General features: G+C 41.6%; 2 protein-coding genes across 2 annotated transcripts; both read right to left on the bottom strand.

The window, feature by feature from the left end:
• Positions 1–904: 904 nt before the first annotated feature.
• rab14l (RAB14, member RAS oncogene family, like) lies at positions 905–13,095 on the bottom strand. Its single transcript, XM_034123596.1, has 8 exons — positions 12,911–13,095; positions 8,729–8,787; positions 6,484–6,537; positions 5,580–5,757; positions 3,906–3,972; positions 2,626–2,713; positions 2,143–2,173; positions 905–2,045 (listed from the first exon to the last, which is right to left on the bottom strand). Exons 2-8 carry the CDS (start codon positions 8,778–8,780, stop codon positions 1,868–1,870), a joined length of 648 nt encoding a protein of 215 aa, XP_033979487.1. The 5' UTR covers positions 8,781–8,787; positions 12,911–13,095; the 3' UTR covers positions 905–1,867.
• A 3,436-nt stretch (positions 13,096–16,531) lies between these two features.
• Positions 16,532–23,714, bottom strand: LOC117476755. Its single transcript, XM_034123480.1, has 3 exons — positions 23,441–23,714; positions 20,443–20,583; positions 16,532–17,283 (listed from the first exon to the last, which is right to left on the bottom strand). Exons 1-3 carry the CDS (start codon positions 23,508–23,510, stop codon positions 17,096–17,098), a joined length of 399 nt encoding a protein of 132 aa, XP_033979371.1. The 5' UTR covers positions 23,511–23,714; the 3' UTR covers positions 16,532–17,095.
• Between the last annotated feature and the right edge of the window lie 132 nt (positions 23,715–23,846).

Here is a 23,846-nt window from a genome sequence, read left to right as displayed (position 1 = left end):
AGTTAAGACAGCGATGCAGGACCCTCCCCATGTGGAGGAGGGATGGTGGGGGTGGAAAAGAGAATATAAACATTAAAGTGCCCCATTCTCCACTCCATAAAGAAATGAGAGAATTAGAGTTTGCAGACATAAAAACTAGTTTTCACATCATATCAATCCACTTCCTCTCCCCTCAACCAATCGACAGGTTCAGTAGTGTGCAGACGGGGTGGGGGGTGTTTAGGTGTCTGTCCTTTACGTACATTTATTAATAGAAACTATGTTACAGAATTTCCCAAGCATGAATTACAGGCAACCCACTAAGCACATCAACTGTACAGATCTTGGCAGAGCCAGCAAATAAAATGTCTACATTTCCAAGTAGCGAGGTCATCACCGATAGTTAAGAAGCGATATATACAGCTGTCCAATCAGGGATCACTATGGTACAGAACGTTTTTTTTTTTACTTGAAAAATAAACATAATTGGATTTGTGATAATTTCAGGGTGTTTGGGGGGGGGGGGTGCATGCTGCTCGGTGTTGTACTATACAAGGCAGAGGAACAACCGCCCAAAGGAACAGATCAGCTCTTCAGTGCAGTGCCAGAGATAAAGGAGTGTTGACACTTTCTGACCATGCTGCTGATATTTTTTTGTACAATGTGAACCAACACTTTGCATTTTTATTCTCCGGTAAAATGCTTTATCTAAAAAGAGTTGATTTCATTGACTCGGGGTGAGTCCAACAGCAGTGTGAAGAGCAAGTGCAGCGATACAATAATAAAGATGAAAGAGTAGTAACATGAATTATAGTAAGGCAACAAACAAAGACAAAGAAAATGCTGGTAAAGACAGAATCTGTTGATATGACCTGGGGGAGAGCTTGGGGGAGAGCTTGGGGGAGAGCTTGGGGGAGAGCTTGGGGGGGGGGGGTCGGACGGGCGAGGAGAGCTGGTTTAGAGAACACAGACTCTCACTAAACAGACAGGCGGGAAAATATTTCTCCCTGTGATTTCTCAGGAGAGACTGAGGAATAACTTCCAAAGGAATTTGTGGGCAATTCCTGGTTTTGTAAAGTATTCCTCCTCTCTCCTGAGAACATCAGTGTGGCCACATCTGGCGAAGGAACTCTCTTGGTGCCGAGCAGCAGAAACAGAATTAAAAACCACAAGCAGGTTTTAATCCTTCTGAAGACGCTCTCTCGGCTTTGAAACACACTCGAGACCCTCTGCCTGTGTGACTGCATCTCCTTCCCTGTCTGATCCCACAAAAATGAGGGAGTGAGATATCGCACCCGCATGTCTCGGTCAAATGCTCGAGTGGTAAACCATGCAGGATGTTAGGAGACTACATGTAAGATCCGATTCATTCAGAACTGATGCGCGGTGGATGAAACTTAATGCAGTGTTTACATGTCATATACAGCTATAAAACCAAACGTAAAAAAACAGTCTCGGTTTATCATGTGAACGTTACGTCTATCTAAAGTGTCGGTAACCCGTGTGGTGGCGTCTACCATACTGTGACGGGGGGGGGACTACACTGAATGGTGCGAGAGGAGCGGAGGGGAGTAAAAGAGGAGAGTTATGGGACGACAACACACAGACAGATTTTAGAGAGAGGAGGGGAGAGAGAAAGGAAGAGAGGGGGGGGGAGAGATGTAGTCCACACAGCCCAGCTCAGTCTGGCCCCAGTCGATATCCATCCCTCGGTCCTTCGCCCTGCTCTCATGCTCCTGGTGCAGTGAGGGAGGAGGGGGGATGGACGTACGTACGGAGGTGAAGGAATGGATGGAGAGGGGGGGGGGATGGTTGAGGGAGGGTGGGCAGGACAGACGGAGAGAGAGAAGGAGGGAGCAAGGGAGGATGACGAGGGTTTGCTTGGTCATTAGCACCCGCACCCTTCCCTCTGGGGCTGTGGTTCGCTGGTTAGCCGGCCGCCCTGGGGGGCCGACGGCTTGTGCTGGACCCCCGACTCGGCGGCGTTCAGGTCCAGGCTGCCATCTTGGATGTTCTGGTAGATCTTCTTGGCGGCTTCCAGGAAGGCGTCCTCAACGTTTTCACCTCTGAAACACGGAGCAAAAAAACACACAAATGTGAGAAAGGAGGCAACTGGGAGTTAGAGAATGTAAGCAGAGAGTCGCTGAGGCGGAGCAGACTTACGTTTTTGCACTGGCTTCCAGAAACAACAGACCTGGGGGACATAAAGCAGACGCAATGACACATTCAGTAACACATTGTTAAAAGCTCACAGTGCTCAAGTGCCAAGTTCTCAATCGCCCGCTCGTTTGATTAATATCCCCGCTTTCCTCAAGTCACCTTCTCCTAGTTTCTGTCCCAGCCAGGATATTAGGGGTATTCATCTTGAAATCAGCCATAGGGGCTCCTGTTATAAACAGGCTGGAGAGGCTGGATCTCATTATTGCTGTATTTTATTTACTATTTGGACATTTTGTTGGAAATGTGATTATAGTGTTGAAATTGAGGATTGATTAGTCACAGTTTTGAAAGAGGTCTTTGCAGAATGACTGATTTACCGATTGGTTAATTCCTTAAAGTCTAACAGCATGTTGAAATCCACAAAGCTAAATATTTCCTCCGCCTATATTCCTCGTTCCTTTCTTCCTGATGTTCCGTTTGTCTCACCGTTCTCCTCAGCGAACTGCTTGGCCTCCTCGTACGTGACGTCCCGCTGGGCCTCCAGGTCCGCTTTGTTTCCTATGAGAATGATCACCTGAGGAACAGAGACATGAACGTGGCGGGTGAGAAATGTGTTTTCCAAGAGCTTAGAAGGCAGTATTAGAACACTGTTCCGAGAGCAGTTGTTACGCTGTTGTCTGTTAAGAGATGGATAGAGGAATACACTGAGGAGCAGAGACACACAACAAACAAAACACACTAGACTGCGCCCCTAGCAACTGATGCAATTAGACCTGTAATGAAATCATGTAATGTAATAAGCCTCCTTGTTGTAGCAGTGGCAGACTCGCCATAGACTCCTACTGCAGCACGTTGAGAATAAACAACTTGTGTTTTACTTCTCACAATGATCCTCACTGTGCTGTTGTGGTGAGTTTTAAACTTTTTTGGGGAGAAAGTGCTCTATCCAATGACAAGTAATAGGCACAAATCTACACAAATACTTCTGTAAGTCAAATTAAATCTTACTTTTTGAATTACTGGCTGTTAGTGAGCCAAGATATTTAGAAGTTCTTTCTTAATTCCAAGAAGTCTTACACAACCTATTGCTTTCATTCAGACTCCAGTGATAGTCAAATGATCAGATCATGTTTTCATTAGGTTTCCCCATCTCAAACAACAGCAGTCACACGATCTCTGTGAAGCAGGAACACATGTTGACACTTGCAGTGGTAATGACTCCATCACTGCCATCACACGGCTGATTCAAGGAAACTCAGTGAAAACAAAACGAGGCTAAGATGCTTCTGCAGATTGCTTCTACTACTTTGCTATTGTAAGAGATGACAGGAAGGACACCACAAAAACCCATGTCTCAAATAACATTCATAATTAATAAGCTTGTGGGCATATTTATCCATAAAGATGAGAGGGGAAACAAGAAACCATTACATGATGTGTAAGAATATAGCTCGACACAAATAAACCTCTGTTGTTTATATACCAGGAAAACATTTTTACTTGATGTTCAAAACCTGGCGTGGCATATTTCAGAAATACAGTTCCCTGAAGCGACACAGTTCAGTAAATTAGAGAAGTGTGTTTTAGAGCTAATCACATTTACCAAGAAATTCAATTTAAGAAATGGACAGGGCTCTGTGGCTTTGAACAGGCCCGGGGGGGATGACACAGGGGAAACTAAAAGGATGGGAAGCAGAGGAAGTGACAACAGGGGGATACTTAAAGGTCACAGGAGCAAGAGAGGTTTACTATATCTTTGTACTCACAGTATTAGGGTTGGTGAGATTTCTGGCGTCAGTCAGCCAGCTGCTGAGGTGGTTGTACGTGCTTCTCCTGCATGACATCAACAAAGGGGATAGGGGTTACTATGACAACAGGCAAAGAGGACTTAACGATGCCACCGTCTGAGGAGGGATCAGGATCGGCAGCTGCTACACAATCAGGATGAGGATAGAGCAACAGTAACACAACCTCATTTCAGATAGGGAACATTTTAGGGGTTTCTGGAATTGACAATTCCCGTCCCTGGTTTCAGCCTAATCTAACATTTCCCGTTTTCTTTAAATGGACCATTTCCTCATACAGTTTGATCTTAGTGACAATAATCATGCAAGGGATCTGGTTCCAAAGCACAGATGAGTCAGGTGTTTTTCAGTAAGATATGGTAGCTCTAAAATGAGGGTAGCATTGATTGTGAAATTCTGGCCTGACAACAATACAGATGTTTAGGATTAAAATGTTGTCCGATTACCAATGAATCAGTGCATTCCCATATCTGAAGTTAACTGCACTGACTGACACTGTACCCTTTAAGGCCCGGACACACCAAGCTGACACCAAAGAACTGACACAGACGGACCCCGACTGTCGCGTCGCGTCTCTGCGTTTTGGCCATGTGTCGCACTGGAACACACCGCAAAGACTTCAGCCGACGGCCAAGAAGCACGTACGAACTGCGCATGCGTGAGTGGCAATAACTCTCCTTACCAGCAGGCGGCGGTAGTGTGTATTCGTCATTCAAAAGAGGCAACAACCGGAAGACAGACTGCGTGATACACCGAGAGAAGAAGAACAGACTGCGTGATATAAACAAACAACAAATGGCGTGTGCGTTCCATTTTCACTCTCCAACGAGAAGCTCATGGGGCTTTCCCGAATCTGTGTCCAGAGCTGGAGTTAAATGAAATCTCAGATTTGCCTTCTTAATAGTTTGTTTGGGTCCCTTACTTCCGCTTCGCTTCTCATGCACTGTTTCGCTAAGCTGAACAGCCAATCAGAGGGATTTATTTTGCCGACTGCCTTTGGCCGAAAACCCGCCGATTCAACATGTTTTCGGCCGAAAAGGCGTCGGCACGGCTGAAAAGACACGGCGGTGCGGGACACACCAATCTGAGTAGGGCGTGTCGGCGCTCATCGCCGGCCTGATGCCCACCGACGGCCAAAATCGGCTTGGTGTGTCCGGGCCTTTAAACAAGCTTGTAGCATATACCATGTGACCAAACTTGAACTACAGCCAATAATAGACAAATAAACTGGTTATAAAAGCCACACCCTTTAATAACAGGATATGGTTATCAGCTGTGTGTTTTAAAGATTGACACAACAAATATGTCTCCAATTAGCCCAGCAGGAGCCGCGAGTGGCCACATTAACAGGCATGTAAACAATAATATTAGCTCTCCCAGTTAAGTACTGTTCCTAGGCTCTGCTGCAGTGGGTGTGGTGTGGAGGGACATTCCACATGTTGAGCTGTGTTTATTTGGCACACCCCTGATGCCATCTAACGTATGTTTTGTTCAGGAGGGAGTCTATAGTGGAGGGCTGTGTGCTTATCAGATTGTTTTGCATCCATTAACCTTCCTCTTGAGCTTTAGTGTAAACTCGATGCTGCGTAGTAACCGTATCTCTCACAGACCTTAACAATGAACCATGGCCTGTACCTGGTGATGTCGTAGACCATGAGCGCCCCTGCGGCCCCGCGGTAGTAGGAGCGTGTGACCGCCCTGAAGCGCTCCTGCCCCGCCGTGTCCCAGATCTGCAGCTTGATCTTCTGCCCGCTCACCTCGATTATCCTCGTACCAAACTCCACGCCGATCGTATGGGGGCAATCCGCCATGACTGGGGAGAGGAAGTGAGGTGAGGATGAATTCAAGACGACTCTTGGGGTCATTTAGTTTTACTAATGCCATTTTATACCCTCAATTTTGATTACATTATTTAACTTTATTCATTTCTGTATCAGCATTTATTATAGTTTAATTTCAATTGATTTTTTTTCATTGAATTAGCAATAATTTGTCTTTTTTAAGTTTAAAAAAAGGGAGAACATGTACAGTAAGTGTGAAGGGAAGTGTGTTCAAGTTCTCTTACACACACACACACACTCGCACACACCTCCAATGTCAGCCATGCAGGTGCATCAATCATAATCAATTAATCACAGTCTTTAGAGTCATCATACTCACTTATAAATTCAAAGTATCAACGCCCAGAAAGCGGTACATTTATTTTAAACTGACACTGAGAACCTTTTCTAAACCCCACCAATATATGTGTGTATGCAGGAAGTGATGGTGGCAAGTGAATGAGGAACACAGCATCTGGCTCGTCAATAGTAGCTCTAACAAAGCGGAGCTGAATGGTGATGGGAGGCTGCAGCTGAGTCACCCGCAGAAGAAGAGTCTCCTACTGTTGAGCTCACACTCCACTTCTATGCCTCTCACTTCCGCTGGCGTATAAAGAAAGCTTTAGCGATTTGGGCACTCCAGTTAACCCTGGCAACCTTACACACTCACATGCGCAAGCTCACGCAAAAAGAGAAGTCAAAATCAGGGCAGCACTTACATTTCTTTTCTGTGAACTGGTGAAGCAAACATGACTTCCCTACCCCCATGTCCCCTGTGGAGAGAAAGAGAGAAACACTCAGGTCAGCCGAGGAAATAACAGAGTTTCTTTATTCAAGCCTGCAGCATGTTGTATCAGCCACACAGTCAGCGACAATACTTAACATCTCATGTGGAGTGAAAAGACAGACCGAGTATCATGTGTACTGTTGAAATGTTGACGATGCATGTTAAGGTGTTTGGTGCATTGATCCGGTTTGTGTAACCATCAGTGAGTCATGAGTCCTTTCCCTACAGCAGAGCAGAAAAGCAATGCTGCAAGCAATACATTCTTTTGACTGAACACATTCATCTTGAAAGTGTGTCAATATTGATGCCTCTGGGGATGCTATAAGATAGGGAAATGCTGTGATGTCAGTCATTTGGATAGAAACTCCAGGCTGCACCAACGGCTGTTCATCTTACTAAGCTAGAACAATCAAAGGAAGCTTATACAAGTGTGTGCAACTGCAACAAGCAGGATCACAAGACCTTAAAAGCTTCCCTTTTACAACCAAGCTGTGAGTTAGCTTCACTTTTCTAGAAATTCACAGGCTACTCTTTTAGACTCGTAAACACTTCCCTTTAAGATCCGAGCTGACTGTTAGCTTTGAGTCAGGGTGTTTTAAGTTTCACAGAAGAGGAGGGTAGCCCAGAGCGGTGGGTGTTTGTTTATGCATACTGTCTGTGAATGTATGTACAAGTAAAAGCAGCAGTATGTTCACTAAAAGCGCTCGTGTTATTAAAAGTGGACCATAAGTCTCATAGGGGAAAGGCATTTAATAATTCATTACACATTTGCAGTGCATTCTAAACGGGTAATTAATAAGCAGCACAGAGTAGTTCATTTACATATAGCATTATATATTGGATCCACTCAGTGTAAAGGGCAGTGGCGGATTTAGGATTGTAGGAGATCCGGGGCTTAGCCATAATTTTGAAGTTGAAAAAAGACCACCCGCGTGTGACGTCACATGGGGTTGAGCGGCCGGTCTAACGTATTAATAAACATGGATCACAATGCTAGTTTTGACACAGAAGAGGTTGAAAATGTATATTCGAATGCATATGACGGACCACAACCTTATAATGATGAGCCTGCTAGGCGGCCAAGAGACCAGGAGCAGCCAAGGATTAGAAGAAATAACGGCCATCGGAGAGAAATGGAGTTGTGGTGTGAGGAGAATCAGTGGAGAACAGGGCAGCTGTCTTGGTGAGTGACCGGCGTTAGCTACAGTTAATGTTAGCTAACGTCGGTCACATCACAACATTGTAAAGTTAGCTATCATATATCAGGCTATAACTAAAGTAGTATTGATCATATAGTAACGTTACTGGCAGGACTGTTGATACTGATCCATAACAGAAGCTAATGCGCAAGTATCAGCCGTATCTCGCGTTACTTAATGCAACTCCACACTACGTCTTACGGCGCTGTGTACCGGAGGGGAGAGAGAGAGGAGCGAAGGGGGGGGAGAGAGATGTAATACGGTTTCCTGATAAACGTTTTGTTTGATAGGCCTCAGCTGTGGAGAGTATGTGCTGCAGGGAGGTGGATGCACCTCGCACCCAGGAACGAAAGCTAGCTCCGGTCCTTTTCCTGTTAGGGAAACTGTGGACTCGATGTCCTGACAGGCTGGAGTTTGTGCAACCTGCACTAACTCCAGCTCACCATGATTAAAAATGGTGAAATGCAATTTCATAAAATTACCGAAAAAATACCAGCTCACTAAATCACAACCGCTCAAACCAACTACAAACTACTACCGCGGATTGGGCAGAGAAGGAGTCCGAGAAAGTTGCTCCCCCATGTGACGTGTTTGACGTATGACGTTTAAAAAAAAAGCAGTTTTTAGTAGCAGAGCTCAAATCGGTTCCTTTCCCCTCTGAATTCCTGTCTCGTAAAACATATCAAATCCTGCATTAACTTTTTTTTTTAATTGTAATTTTCAGGCAAGGTTAAGCATAAATCTAGTAAAAAAAAAAACCCTGCAAGTTGCTCTTTAAGTGAAACATTCTGGGCTTTTGAGAAAACATCCGGGGCTTGAGCCCAAGTAGCCGCCCCCTAGCGCCGCCACTGGTAAAGGGTAACATACAGTAAAGATAGATCGTGGTTTATTGGAGCTTCTTGAGAAAGTACGACAAATCAATGCACTGTAACCAAAAGCTGTTTAACATGGCATCGATGAAGAGCATCGTTCACTTACCGATAATGATGTATTTGAAAATGTAGGAGTAGTTGTACGGTGCGGTGGCCATTGTGGCTCTGAAAGAGAGAAGAGAAGGGGAAGTTTAGGCACGTAAACTGTGAGGAAAGGCAATATGCACTTTTACTTCTTAGATATTTTCTAGATATTCAGACAAGGGCAATAATTCAATGTCATTTGTGAGGTGTTATTTTGTATATAAAAGTACAAATGTATTCTTATATCTACAAACCATGACAAAAGTCACCAAAACTCAACATTTATTCTGCATGCTGGGTTACTGATTCAGGAATGTTCATTTGTTTAATTAAGGTTAACTTGCCACAGTAATAAATAATACAACATATGTTATGAATAACAAAAATATATAGACATTTACGCTACACAGAGATTAGTCACAAATATATTATCAACAAAAATACAACCTTAAAAAATCTAATTTGAGCATCTCCGAGTGCAAATGAAATAGCAGACTTGTTGACGTCTATTTAAATTGGTCATGTAAGGGCCGGTGTTATTCAACAACCTTAATCCTATCAGAGCAGAGGACTGTTACAATGGCTGTCCCAGGCAGGCCAGATGCTTCATCAATGCACACTAAAGTACAGAAATAAAAACACAAAACCTCTGTACGGATACCGTACATAACCAAATAGTTTGTTGCACTGATTGAGTAATTACCTTATTATCTTGCACAATTTTGTATTACCCACTGATAATAATAAAGTGATGAATGTGCTTGCTCTTTCCCTCCTTAAGAGGCTCAGAAACAACCATTAGCAGTATTAATAAGTTACCTAGGCTAGGTAATGTACACAAAGTGAGGGGATGGGTTATTTTTAGCAAGAAGGGGTGAAGAAAGCTCCTCAGTGCTAAGTACACACTTGTGGATGCTAAGACCACTGTCTCGCCTCTCTGTCTCTTCCACAAAATACAGAGCCACACAGAGAGACTTGCTAGTTTTGATGGCACTGCACACACTTCTTTACATGCACATTAAAACACCTCCAGGAGCATATTGTCAGAGTTAGGCTAAACATAGCCTTGACACCCATTTGATACACAGTGATGCTTCATTGTTCACACTCCATTCACAGCACGCAGGGAAAAGCCTTCAGAATTACCACACAATATCACCACAAAGAACCTTCACAAAGTACACTGGTTGAACAGCCATGGGGAGATGCTCTTTCTTTAAACATGCACAGATTGGATCATATATATAAATGATCAGGTCATGTGTGACATCACTGAAGCCGTTTTAGCATGTTGTTTATCTCATGAGCAATTTCCCTTTACTCCATCTCCAGATATCCAGCCCATGTTGTATTTTTCCTAAATAAAGGCTGCTTCATAATCTTGTATCAAGGTGCTGCAGACTGCCATACAGTGTAACTGCTGTACAGAAGTCAATCATTCAGCCTTAACAATCAGGAGCGTAATCATTCAGCAGCCTTGATGGTTTCCGTGTCCCTGGCAAAGATGGTCTGCCTTGAACGTGTGCTTGCCTCTGATCTACAGCTCAGAGAAAACTGTGCGGCAGCTAGAGCAGTTCCTGGAAACAGGAATCACTCTGCCACATCAGAGCCTGGTGCTGGTCTTATGCTAATACTTCATCTGCAGTTCAGTGACTATGTGTTACTGGCTGGATTAATGCTGACACAACCAGACAAAATGTGGCTGGGTGTGATGTGAGAATCAGAGAAGCAACGAAAATAGAGCAAGCCCGTAAAAAGGAAAGGATGAAAGAAGAGAGGGACAAATGGTGTAGACTTTCAGTAGCATAAGAAAATAGAGTAAGTGGGAGAACATAGAGGATCAGAGACAGGAAATAAAGAGGCGCTGCAGTGCAACTTCACTGAGGTTAATTCAGGTCGAGGAAAACTGCTTTAATAAAAATGATCTTAGTTCAGGTTGGTACTATCATAATGGCTCATACTGAGTCCAGCAAACATGCTTTGAGGAAAGCACTGACAATCTTATGCCTAAGAAAAAGAGAAAATGTATGTTCAGACTGAGATACATTTTATATGAATAGATTAAACCATATCATTTGATAACTAAGATAACTCAAAGCATGTTCCTTCGTCTTTTTCTTTTTACAAACGATGTAAACAACTTGAAGGGATGTTTTTGATGGTGTCCAGTCAAGACTTGGCTCACACCCACAGTCCCCAGAAACTCTGCAACCTGACCTGACATATGGTTATCACTGAGCTTAACACCAGCTAGCTAACCTAAGCAAAAAGCAATATGTAGAACTATGAACTTCTTCTGTGATCAGTATACACGATCTGGGAATCTATCCCTATGACTAATGTTTTGAATACAAATGCATGTCCAAGTTCAGCACTTAAAAAACACCAACATGACAGCCTGATATAAGTGAATGAAGAGTGGGTTTCAAAATGAGAAAGATGCCATTAACAAATCACGAAATGACATAATTGCTATGCTTTAAAGATCCAAAATCTGAGGGCCTTCAACCAGGCTGCTTCCAGTCACATGATCGTCTCTATACCCAGTCAGTGTTATGGTTTACACTGCTCTGGAAGGTATACCTTGAGAGAATGTATCCTCAAACCAGTTAAAGCCAAATGTTTTTCAGGAATGATACCCAACCCATTCTTTCAGCTTTGTTGCTCATTACATAGAAACAAAACCAAACAGTATCCATCAAGGAGAAGGCGAATCAAGACCATGTGATCAGACTGCAGCATCAGCACTTCTCTGTCACTCCCCAACACACTGAACCTTTCCCTGCCTTTGCTCCTCTGTCAGAGCCATGTCCCATAGAGTAATGGTGCACGACGTAAATCTGGGCCATCAGGAAATCATGACACACATATGGCCACAGTGCCTCCCTGATGTTGAGGCCAACTTTTCAAATCATGTGACTAAATTATGTGAAACAACACAATGAGATCACTACCATTTGCCGGCTAGACGAAGCACACTTTCACAATGCATACAAATCGAATTTATGAGGTTTTACAAACCTTGTATACAAATAAATCAATACAAAATAACAGGCAACGTTGTTATTCAAGTTTCAGATCAAGCCTGCTTATACACAGACTGCACAAGTACAATAAACAGAAATGGTGCAGCAATATATACTAAAGCTAAAATCCGATTTAGCCGTGAAGACATTTAAGACATGAATGGTGTACTTGTGATCAACTTCAGTTGTGTATTTATTGTAAACATCTGCTTGGAAAGGCACAAGGAGGCTAACACATTGGCTAAGGAATGATCGGACCCTTTTCCCATTGCTGTAGAACAATTGATCACGCTATGACTTATAAACAGAACCCGTCTGCATTCACAAATCCAAACAAACCCAACTAAAGTGTCCGATGTTAACTCATGTATTCAACATTGTAACGGTAACGTCATGCAAACTCACAACGACCGTGGCTAGTTAGCCCGACAACCGGCTAAGTGACAGCATCGGTTTGGTTAAATCTCTGCTGTTATTCAGCAAACAACAAGCTAGAAATATCAATGTCCAGGAACATCTGGACATTGACTTGGTTAGAAGTTAGAACATCAGCACATGATCGCGTCTAATAACAATCTAGGCCCTAAATGAGCCGTTTTGACAGTTAAGTTTGCGTTAGCTGGTTACCTGCTACATCTTGACAACAAATAACATACGATTATATATCAAGACGTAAATCGGTTGCGTATATCTACACAAGGGGAATTGATAAAATGCCTTCCACTTGTTATAATAAGGTTAGTGAATTAACTTGGCTTCTGCATACTTTCACAAAAGTCAACATACACCAAACTAACGACAACTAACGTTAGCTATAGCATGCCAGTTAGCTGTAAACTAGCTGCGAGTGTTGGATTATGGTAAATGCGTTGCTTAGTTAGCATGTCAGCCTATATTAAGTAATTGATGAGCACGTAATGTTTTGCATAGATGAGTGTTCTTTCGCAGTTTAATGTGTAATGTATCCAAATTCTTGGCAGCTTAACATAAAAAACAACCTAGTATTAGCTATCTGTTAGCTGATAGCTCGCATCGTTAGCTTGCCAGTTAGCTGGAAAACACAGGCTAGCTCCAAATCACAGTCCAAATCGTTCCATAATTTTATTACCAGAATCTCAACGTTACTCGGGCGGTCTGTGTATCTGTCTGTTAAAGTATTTCCTATGTTCTGTCCTTACCAGATATTAAGTCTTTAGAGCTTTGTGTTCTTGAGCTGTTCAGAAGAGGAATCCAGGTTATCCTGGCTCAAGTATGATGATCTGTCTATCCAAGATGGCTGCTCACGGCACAGGGTTTCCTTCGCTGTATACAATGGGCTGATGGGATAAAGAGCATCATATGCGGCGATTTGCAGCCTCGCCTGCACAGGTGTATTCTTGCATTGCGTAGGCCCACTGGCATACCAATTACTATGTATAAAGTGCCATTTCAGATTATGTAACCGTCACAGATGAAATCAGGTAATACTTGAGTAGGCTACATGAATTTGATTAAATCAATTAACCTAGGTCAGACTATGTCTTGAGTAACAAAGCGTAGTAAATTGTACAAATGAGCAATGGCTCTATATCGTTTACATCTATATCTGTTTTTTCTTCTTCTGTTTTTTACAATGGTATTTGGTTTATTACCAAATTATTAAATTGGTTTATTTGGTTTCTTTCCCACAAGTTTGTGCATTCAAACTGATTGCATTTTAAGCCTGTTTTAAAAACAGCTTTTGTGTTTATGTTTTTTTGCTTTCAAGGATAATGTACGGTGGCTGAGAGGTGCAATCAACAATTACAAAGTGTGAAACACTTTAACAAAGTTTGAGACAAATTTACATTTTATAAAACAAATTTACATTTTATAAAACAAATTTACATTTTATAAAACAAATTTACATTTTATAAAACAAATGTACATTTTATAAAACAAATTTACATTTTATAAAACAAAATGACAAATCAGCAGCTCTTCATTTTTGAGTGTGCAATTAATCGGGCCTTTACAGTAATCGCCGAGAAGCGGCACTGACGCTAGTAGTAGGCAACAAGAGTCAAATAATGCATGTTTTTTCTGCTTTATTTGCGATACAAATAATTTGTACCATAAGTTCTTAATAAAACTGACACTGTTTGACTCAGTCCTAGTTTGACTGCTACCAACAACAAAATGAAGTACTTAAGTACACTTAACGTGTACTTTTTGGGTAATACTCTCTCAAAGTCCCCTCCTGAGAACAAAATCATGCCACTTCTGCAATATTTGATGAGAGATAAAATGATTTTTAGCCATAAGTTCTTAATAAAATTGGTACTGTTGGACTCAGTACTTCTACCACAAATACAATGAGGTACTTTTACTGTGTACTTTTTGATTAATACTCTGTCAATACTTCATGAGTACAATAATTAATGTATTCTGCTGAGGGATACAATTATTTTTAGCCATAAGTTCTTAATAAAATTGGTACTGTTGGACTCAGTACTTCTACCACAAATACAATGAGGTACTTTTACTGTGTACTTTTTGATTAATACTCTGTCAATACTTCATGAGTACAATAATTAATGTATTCTGCTGAGGGATAAAATGATTTTTTGCAAAAAGTTCTACATGAAATTGATACTGTTGGACTCAGTCAGTACTAAGTACTACTTGGACTAATAGCACAAATACAATCAACTACTTTTACTGTGTACTTTTTGATTAATACTTGGTCAAACTCCCGTCCTAAGTACAATAATTCCTGTATTGTATATGAACTATTAATTATTGTACTCAGGACAGGAGTTTAACCAAGTATTACTCAGAAAGTACATAGTAAAAATACTTGGTTGTACTTGTGGTAGTAGTCCAAGTAGTACTGAGTCCAACAGTATCAATTTCATGTAGAACTTATGGTAACAAATATTTGTATCCCTCAACAAATATGGCAGAATACATGAATGATTGTACTCAGGAGGGGAGTTTGACAGAGTATTACTCAAAAAGTACACAGTAAAAGTACTTCATTGTATTTGTGGTTGTAGTCTGAGTCCAACAGTACCAATTTTATTAAGAACTTAGGGCTAAAAATCCTTTTATCCGTCATCAAATATAGCAGAAGTGGCTTGAATTTCTTCTCAGGAGGGGACTTTGATTTCATTTTATTGTTGGTAGCAGTCAAACTAGTACTGAGTCCAACAGTGTCAGTTTTATTAAGAACTTATGGTAAAACATATTTTTATCGCAAATATAGCACAAAAACATGCATTATTTTACTCTTGTACTAGCGTCAGTGCCGCTTCTCGGTCGATTAATGTAAAGGCACGATTAATCGCGCACTCACAAATGAAGAGCTGCTGATTTGACCAAGCAAACGCGAGAGACGGCTGAGTTGACTGCAGTGTTCCACTGCACTCCGACAGCACTGAGCACTACATCGAGATTAAGGTAAAACACATTTATTTCATTTAGGAACACACACATATACCTATGGAGTTGGCCAGATGTGTGTAAATGACTGTTCATGGTAATTTGAAAACAAATGCCGGTGTCGGACATTCACAAACACACTGAACACACACACAGAGCGGAACTGAGCACAGCACAAACACACACGTAATGCGCCTTGTGGACCGGACATCTCCTTCATAAAACGAGTAATAGGGGGAATAATCGGGCAGTTCGATGTGTGTAGAAGTGTGTGTGTGTGTGTAGAGGTGTGTGTGGCTATAACGAAGCAGCCTGCAGTCGCTCTTTAGCTGTCTAATGAAGGTAAACACAGCGAAGGCTGTGTGTAAAAGGCACAGCTCCACTTCCTACTTGGCGAACCTGTAACTTTCTGATGTGCACGAGAACGTATCTCTTGATGAGCAAAACCATGTCACTTGGCCCAGGTGGTTTCCACAGAACGGACAAAACATGTTTAACGACCATAAAGGTCCATAGGTACCGGCGGTCTATCCTCCAAAACAAACTTAAGTTTGTGTCAATCACTTGCACGTCACTTCTGGTATGATGGGCATTCCCTTTCCGGTTTGATTCTCTAGTTTGTTAAAGTGTTTCGGCAAATGTTAAAGTGTTTTGGGAAATGTTAAAGTGTTTTGGGAAATGTTAAAGTGTTTCGGGAAATGTTAAAGTGTTTTGACACTTGTACATTTGTCTCTAGCTTTGTAAAAGCTTTTCGCATCTTGTTAATTTGTTTTTGTTAATGTTAAATCGTTTTTTCTTTGGTAAAAGTGTTTTGCTAATGTAATTTTGTTTTATAAAATGTACATATGTCTCAAGCTTTGTTAAAGTGTTTCACACTTTGTAATTGTCGATTGCACCTCTCAGCCAGGACACAAATGTCCTTTAAATTCAATAAAGAAGAGCTGTTCATTAAACATTTGAAGCTTAACAGCATCCTCCTAGCCAAAATGCCCTTGTGTTTCTGCCCCAGCAGTGCTGCCTAACTCTAAAATTACGAAATGTAGGATATAAAGCTAAAATATATAATGTTAAGAACATTATACTTCACAACTGAAAAAAAACCTCTAAAATGTATGACATGATAATATAAGCCAATAATGGATATTTACTTATTGTTTAGCAATACATTTTCATATGCACATAAATTCACTTTTCAATCGGTTGGCCTACTGTTTAACACAGTTAAGGTAATTCTCCTGAATTCATTTGAATCTTATTTATATTCCTATATTGAAGATATTTTAATTGGATCTAATTGTGTGTAGCACTTGACACTCATGGTGACTTGATATGACAAAAAATTCAACTTCATAGCATTTTTTCTTTTGAAAAATATGAAACATTTTAATACAGTAATTCACAACATGACATGCTTTCACTGTACAATATTTCTTACAATTCTACATAGAACCACATGCAGTGTGCTTTCCCAAGCTTAGCCTGGAGAACTGGACAGCGAACTAAAAAAATATTTTTTGCAAACTTAAAAAGAATCTACTGCACATAAATATTTGACCTTGAGAAAGAAGATGAACATTGATGTATGCCTTAGAGTACAGGTGGATGAAAGCCTTTAGTAAAAACATTGGTGAGTATCTTGCTGAACTTATGTCTGAAAACTAACAAAGATATTTTTCTTTCATGGTAACACGTGTCCAATATCCTTGTACTTCATCTACATGTGAGTGAGTGGATGTGCACAATAAATTCACGGATGACTGTAGGCCGCTTTCCCATTATTTTTGATCAAACATATTCACACTGTAAGTCCAAGCTAACAATGTGACAATGTGAGCTACAATTTCAAGGTGCTCGTCAGTAACACCACACATGAGCAGCTAAGAGTCGATATGGAAGCTGTTGTTTGTCTCATAGTCCACACTGCTGTCAGAGGGCATGCGCCTCTCCAGTTTGACTCCATATCACAACCACATCCTCAGCAGCAAGAGGCTGAGCAGTGCACAGATGTACTGGAGTGTGCCTGGATACCACGAGGGGGCACTGTTACATAGGTCTGAGTCACAGCAGTGGATGCGCACCCCTGGAAGCTCATGTTGCTGGCAGTGTCTGGATGTGGCACAACCGCTGGTCAGGACGATACCCAGGGCCGCTGGAGGGAAGAAGGGGAGAGACAGTCTGTCAGAGAAGAGTGACACTCTGGTGTTTGGCTCAGCAAGAAAAAAAAGCACAAGTAAGCACCAAATACTGCAAGTGTGTAATGAGGAAGGCGTTTAAAGATCTTATAGGCACACTCCACAGGATAGGTCTTTACGGCAGAGCAGTCTGGAAAGTATTTTAGAAATAGTACATGTTGTACTTTTAAATGCAGTAGCTTGGAGATGCATTGTAAATAAGAAGAACAAAAAAGAAAAGCGACAAACAAGGACATGTTGGCATTCAAGTATAGCATTTCAAACATAAACCTAAATCCACACAAGGTCACCTATTATGAATCAGCACTTTTGTAACAGGGCTGAACTAGAGGGGTATGAGGCACGCTACAATGGGTGATCTGTTTGGTATTTTGAGCAAAATACTCCAGAGACATGTTTTGTATTGATATGGCCCTATAATATATTGTTCAAATATAGTATAACATGGGACTTTTAAGTAATAGCTGCAAATCATTTTGGGTTGTCATCTAGCTTGTATCCTAAAAGCTTACAACCAATTAAATTGCACTGCACAATTTGAATATTAAAGCAGTACTTGGCATGAGTAAAAATAATTGGAAGCCATAATTCAGCTTCTCCACCCTATTTTTCAAATAAAATAGTTTATATAATGAGATTTGAATGATCACCTTCTTGCCCTCAATTAGCACCTGACAACACCTCTGTCATTTGTAATCCACTATACAGATGAGTGATCAGGTATACTAGGAGACGACAGCAGGGCCAATCTAAAAATAACAGCCTGGCTTCTTCATTCAAATAATGATGATCATTATTAGTCTAGCCTGTCTTTGTTTTTGCTCATGATGAATCTTTATTTTGGAGTTGGAGGCAGCAGAGGAATGAGATGACATTACTCAGGAGAGGAAGGATCTGGTTATGGATTAAGTACAGATGTGCTGCATTTGAAAACAAAAGAGACTCTAATGGCGCGTTTCCACTACACGGCCTCGCTCGGCCCCGCTCGGTATGGCTGGGCCTCGTTAGGACTGGCTCACTTTATGGCGCATTTCCATTACAGTTTAGGAACTGGGGTAGTATCTATAGTAACGTAGTGTAGGCGGAGCCGTGACGTGATCTTCAGAGAACCCCAGAAAAAACAACACAGCCGTTAGCTGTTAGCACTCAGAGCTCACAGCTCCTCATATATGTTCAGAAACTAGACAAAAGTTAAACAAGTACAAACCACAGACTGCCTGTGTCATGGTGAATACAGTCGCTGCTTTATTTATGTCTGTATAGGCCGTTGTTGTGAGTGTGGACGGTCGGAGCATATACTGCGTTAGCTTAGCCAATCTCCATTTAGAACACACGCATTTTAAAAGGTTTTTCGCCTGCCGTCTGTCTGCAGACTTGACAAAGCATTAATTCATGGTTTTTACTAACCGGTATCAGTATGTTGTTACTTCGGCATCATTTTGAAACGTGTATTACAATTAAATCACGGTCAAATATGTCCATCTTGTTGTAGTTGTAGCCCCCTTGCCAGCGATGCTCTCTCTAGTTTAGCATACTCAGCCCGACTCAGCCTCGTTGTCTCTGGCCCCATGGCGCGTTTCCACTACAGCGCGCAGCCCGGTTTAAGAGGGCTGTGACGTCAGTGGCCCGTCTTTGGTTGCGTTTCCACTTGGCCTAGTACCGGCCGGCGGGTCCTAATTCACAGTTTTTCTGGCCTCATAAAATCGCGGGTCTAGGGCCAGAGACAACGAGGCTGAGTCGGGCTGAGTATGCTAAACTAGAGAGAGCATCGCTGGCAAGGGGGCTACAACTACAACAAGATGGACATATTTGACCGTGATTTAATTGTAATACACGTTTCAAAATGATGCCGAAGTAACAACATACTGATACCGGTTAGTAAAAACCATGAATTAATGCTTTGTCAAGTCTGCAGACAGACGGCAGGCGAAAAACCTTTTAAAATGCGTGTGTTCTAAATGGAGATTGGCTAAGCTAACGCAGTATATGCTCCGACCGTCCACACTCACAACAACGGCCTATACAGACATAAATAAAGCAGCGACTGTATTCACCATGACACAGGCAGTCTGTGGTTTGTACTTGTTTAACTTTTGTCTAGTTTCTGAACATATATGAGGAGCTGTGAGCTCTGAGTGCTAACAGCTAATGGCTGTGTTGTTTTTTCTGGGGTTCTCTGAAGATCACGTCACGGCTCCGCCTACACTGCGTTACTATAGATACTACCCCAGTTCCTAAACTGTAATGGAAATGCGCCATAAAGTGAGCCAGTCCTAACGAGGCCCAGCCATACCGAGCGGGGCCGAGCGAGGCCGTGTAGTGGAAACGCGCCATTAGACCCGCGATTTTATGAGGCCAGAAAAACTGTGAATTAGGACCCGCCGGCCGGTACTAGGCCAAGTGGAAACGCAACCAAAGACGGGCCGCTGACGTCACAGCCCTCTTAAACCGTGCTCCGCGCTGTAGTGGAAACGCGCCATAAGACTCTTATGGAACTTGGCCAGCATCTGTTAGATTTTGGATTGGTGGGGTCACATGAAGATTACCGGGCTGACGGGCCACAGATAAGTGACAAGACACTGCTTTGAGACTTTGATCGACAAGTGCTTGTCATACGTTTCTGATGGGCTGTTGTCAGTCGTTTTCTGAGCTTGCTGTTTCTCTGAGCGGCTGGAAAAAGGTGCCTCATCAGCTCCTTTCAACATGAGTGGATCCTTTAGACATCAAGCAGTAACAGCTGGATAGTCCACGCTTCTGTGGATATCAGCAGAACTACTCAGACCATCACTCTCCTGTCCCGGGTGTCCACATCCTCCATTTGACTTAACATCAAACAAGAAATGACTTTTTAATTTACTCATGATAGCACACCAAAGGAGGGTTATGTAACTGTCATCAGTGCCGGGAGCAATATATTCACATCAACGGACAAAGAACAGAAAGTATTATTAAAAATGATTATGCCAATATCCAGTGGCACGCCAGAGTGAATTCATCATGGTTTGATAATGTTCCACTCGACCATGAATATTCTTCAAACAAATAGCTCTGTGAATAGAGGATAATATGATTTTATTTGATTAGTCATGTGTGATTGGTCATGGAGGTGTACTCACTGCTCTCTGTCTTAATGCAGAAGCGGTGTTTGAAGCCTTTGTGTGAGTGGGTGCAGGTGATGACTTCTGGGTTGGAGCAGCCCACGTCCACATACTTCTGGCCCTGGATGATGTTGCAGCCATAGCACTGCAGCCCCTGGACTGTAATGGACACACAGAACTCGAATGATTACTTGTTACGGTCAAATGTATGATGATTTACCAGCTTTTTCATGCAAAGTCAATGGGGTTCATAAGCACTGGAACATTTGAAAGAAATAACATACACAGGCACTATGGTAGCCCCTGCAACTCCTCACACCACTGTTATGATTAACAATTATTATTATTATATCATTTTTGTATTTATATACTGTTCCTCTGTTACCTTATTCTTGAGCGAAAACATAAAGTCTCCACTATAATTGAAACATTCAAAAGTGGGGAAAAGTCTTGATGAATTGAAGGAAATGGAGGACTTTAAAAACAGCATCTTAGTCCTTCTTGAAGCGATGCAGTGCATGAACAGTATTTTAAAGATTTGTCTGTTCCCCTGAAAGCAGTATCATGCATAATTTCAAAGGCATCAAGATTCCCTTTAAACATTTTGCGGTTAAAAAACCCCCGCAAAATGTATATGGAGTTGGATATTTGGTCTAACTCCTGATGGTAATCAACTATACAACAAAACCAAAATCAACTCATTAATTTCTTTTCTTTTCTTTTCTTTTCTTTTCTTTTTTCTTCTCTTCTCTTCTCTTCTCTTCTCTTGCATTTCCTTTTCTTTTCTTTGTTTTTCTTCTCCTCTCTTCTCTGGTGACTCACCCTAGTGAGCCCCATCCCCAGCTGTTTGTCTGCCAGCTCCAGTTTGTGATCTGAAAGCCTTGTCTCTACCACTCACCACACGATAAGTGGCGTTGTGGAAGCTACACCACAGAAGGGACTCGAGAGGGACCAAATAAACATGTAGCTCAGATTATGCTGTTTACTTTTTCCTTCTGAACTGATGCCTTAAAACATTAACATAACCATTTGCCAAAATATATTTGCTCCATTTGCTGCTGAAAGAGGAGCTGGCACATAGTGGATCATCATACAATGGGGATTTAAAGCAAATCATTTTTGTTTTTACTAAAAATGTCTCTCATCTTTAGTTCCCTCTTCTCCAAAGCCACTGTCCCACTCTCTGAAGAAAGTAAGGCTAAGCTTCAACAAATCCAACAGAGCTTAAAGGGATTGTCTGCAAATTCAGCCCCCTGACACACCTGTGCTGAACTTCGAAATCCAGCTCACAAGATGGAAGATCAGCTTGGCTGAAACCAATCCTCCCTCTTTATCTGCGCACCCCTCTGGACTCTGCAGGGCAAAAAGCTCGGATGGAGCTTTCAGGAGCAAACTAATCCTGGGGAAATGCTCTTGCAAAAATCACTTTAGAAATCTGCTGGAATCAATGTAAAGCCTCACAGGGACAGAGGGCACATGCCAGCCTTTACGGGATGTGTCATACTCTCCTGCTGATGATACTCCATGAACATCTCTTATACATATTGGAGTATGTCATTACAGCCGGGTAATGGTTGTGATCACACCAAGCAGTGGAACGGTAATTTACATCTGGCAAACAAGCTGAATTATCAATTCACCGTGATGTCCTTACACACCGCACACACATTTGTCAACATAATGAGGACATGTATTGGAAAGACGAAGGCAATTTTTTATAATTAGATCCTCTCCCAGTACGCATTGCAAATGTTAATTAACTCTGTGTTTATCAAAATCGATAGTGACCTATATCAAATCCTATCAATTATTAGTATTGAGTAAATTTAACATGCGCATTTACAAGTAAAGCTCATCTGCATTTTAACACTGAGTCACTTACATCCATTACACTATTATAAGCAGTATGCATGTTTTATTAGAAACATTTTAAGAAGAAGACAGCTGGAGAGAAAAAGTAAGCAGCCTAAGCGACAAACAAAAAGGATTTTAGGGATTATCATAAATACATTTTGATTTAATTTAGGAGAGGTTATACTGCTTGTGTGTTTCATTTTAAATTGTTATGTTTTGCTTTTGAATAAGAACTTAAAATGAGGTCATGCTCAAAATGTATTTTTAGGGCAGCATTAACATATTATAGACTAATTATGATAGCAAAGTGATTACTGTAATCAAGCAATAGGTACATTTTACATATTAAACTGTGTGCTATTATGGTATAAATTAGAAGTGCTTTGGTGATGTTTATTTGAAGGTTAAGGTTAATTAAAACAATGTTATAGTGTTAACATTTACCTTTTTTCCATTTAATTGTTGACATTATATTGTTTATGTTATGTTAAATGCATTTATATCCATGCTTAGCTATTTTTGCCTCATGAAAGTTGCCCAATTGATCATAATTAGTCTGTTGAGCGGATTGCTTCTGGTCTGGAGGTGGGATCAGAGGTCAACTGACTCAGACCAAACACAGCAATATGAATCAAGCAAAACAACATCTCAGCACGCAACATCCCCCTTTTTCTTTTTGCTTTGCCTCGAGTGTGACAAAGGTCGAAGCCAAGCCAAAACAAGTCAATGGTTATTGCTCAATGGGGAAATTTTGTTTGACACCTACGGATATCACCTAGGCATAGATTTGAACTCCCATGGTCAATAAAATGCAGAACAAAGGCATAATCATTCTAATCCCCTTTCATCAATTATATTTATGTAATCCTTTAATTTGGTTTAGGTTTGGAACATTCACATTTTCATTAATTATACTGCTGCGTTGTTTAAAAGTTTGCACGTCTACATTTTTTATTCTACTTTCAGTATACTTACATTTAATTTGTTTACCTCATACCAACCTCTACAGATTTTACGTTAGGCTTGACTGTAAAAGGCTGTTATACACGCACGCACGCACGCACGCACGCACACACACACACACACACACACACACACACACACACATCTATGCACTAAACATTTCTACATACATTTCAATACTGAAATCTCCCCTACTTACCCTGTTTAAAGCAGAGACCCCAAACCAAGATAAATCCAAGCCCATACACCAGCCAGGTATGTAAAGTCATGGATGCAGCACAGTGGTGGTTGGTGGTCAGTGCTGGATGGGAGAGAGTTATAGATTTCCTCTGCTCTCATCTAATAATCCACCAAACCAGACAGATAGAGAGAAACCTAGCAGATATCCCACTTTCCAAAGCCTGAGCAGCCCGATGTCTCCCTCCAGCCCAGCTTCAGCGGAGCTCACGCAGTGCGCGAGTTAACTGCCTGTGAGTGTCCAGTGAGAGGGGGAGCCAACCATCCAGGCAGTCAGTCAGCTCAGCAGCCAGTCAGGCAAAGAGACGGGGGGGAGGAAGCTAAATGAGTGGAGGAACTAAATAAATGAATGACTTCCTTAACGAGCT

This window comes from Trematomus bernacchii, unplaced genomic scaffold (assembly GCF_902827165.1).
Source record: "Trematomus bernacchii unplaced genomic scaffold, fTreBer1.1, whole genome shotgun sequence".
NCBI classification, from domain to species: domain Eukaryota; kingdom Metazoa; phylum Chordata; class Actinopteri; order Perciformes; family Nototheniidae; genus Trematomus; species Trematomus bernacchii.
This window is presented reverse-complemented; position numbering and strand designations above follow the sequence as displayed.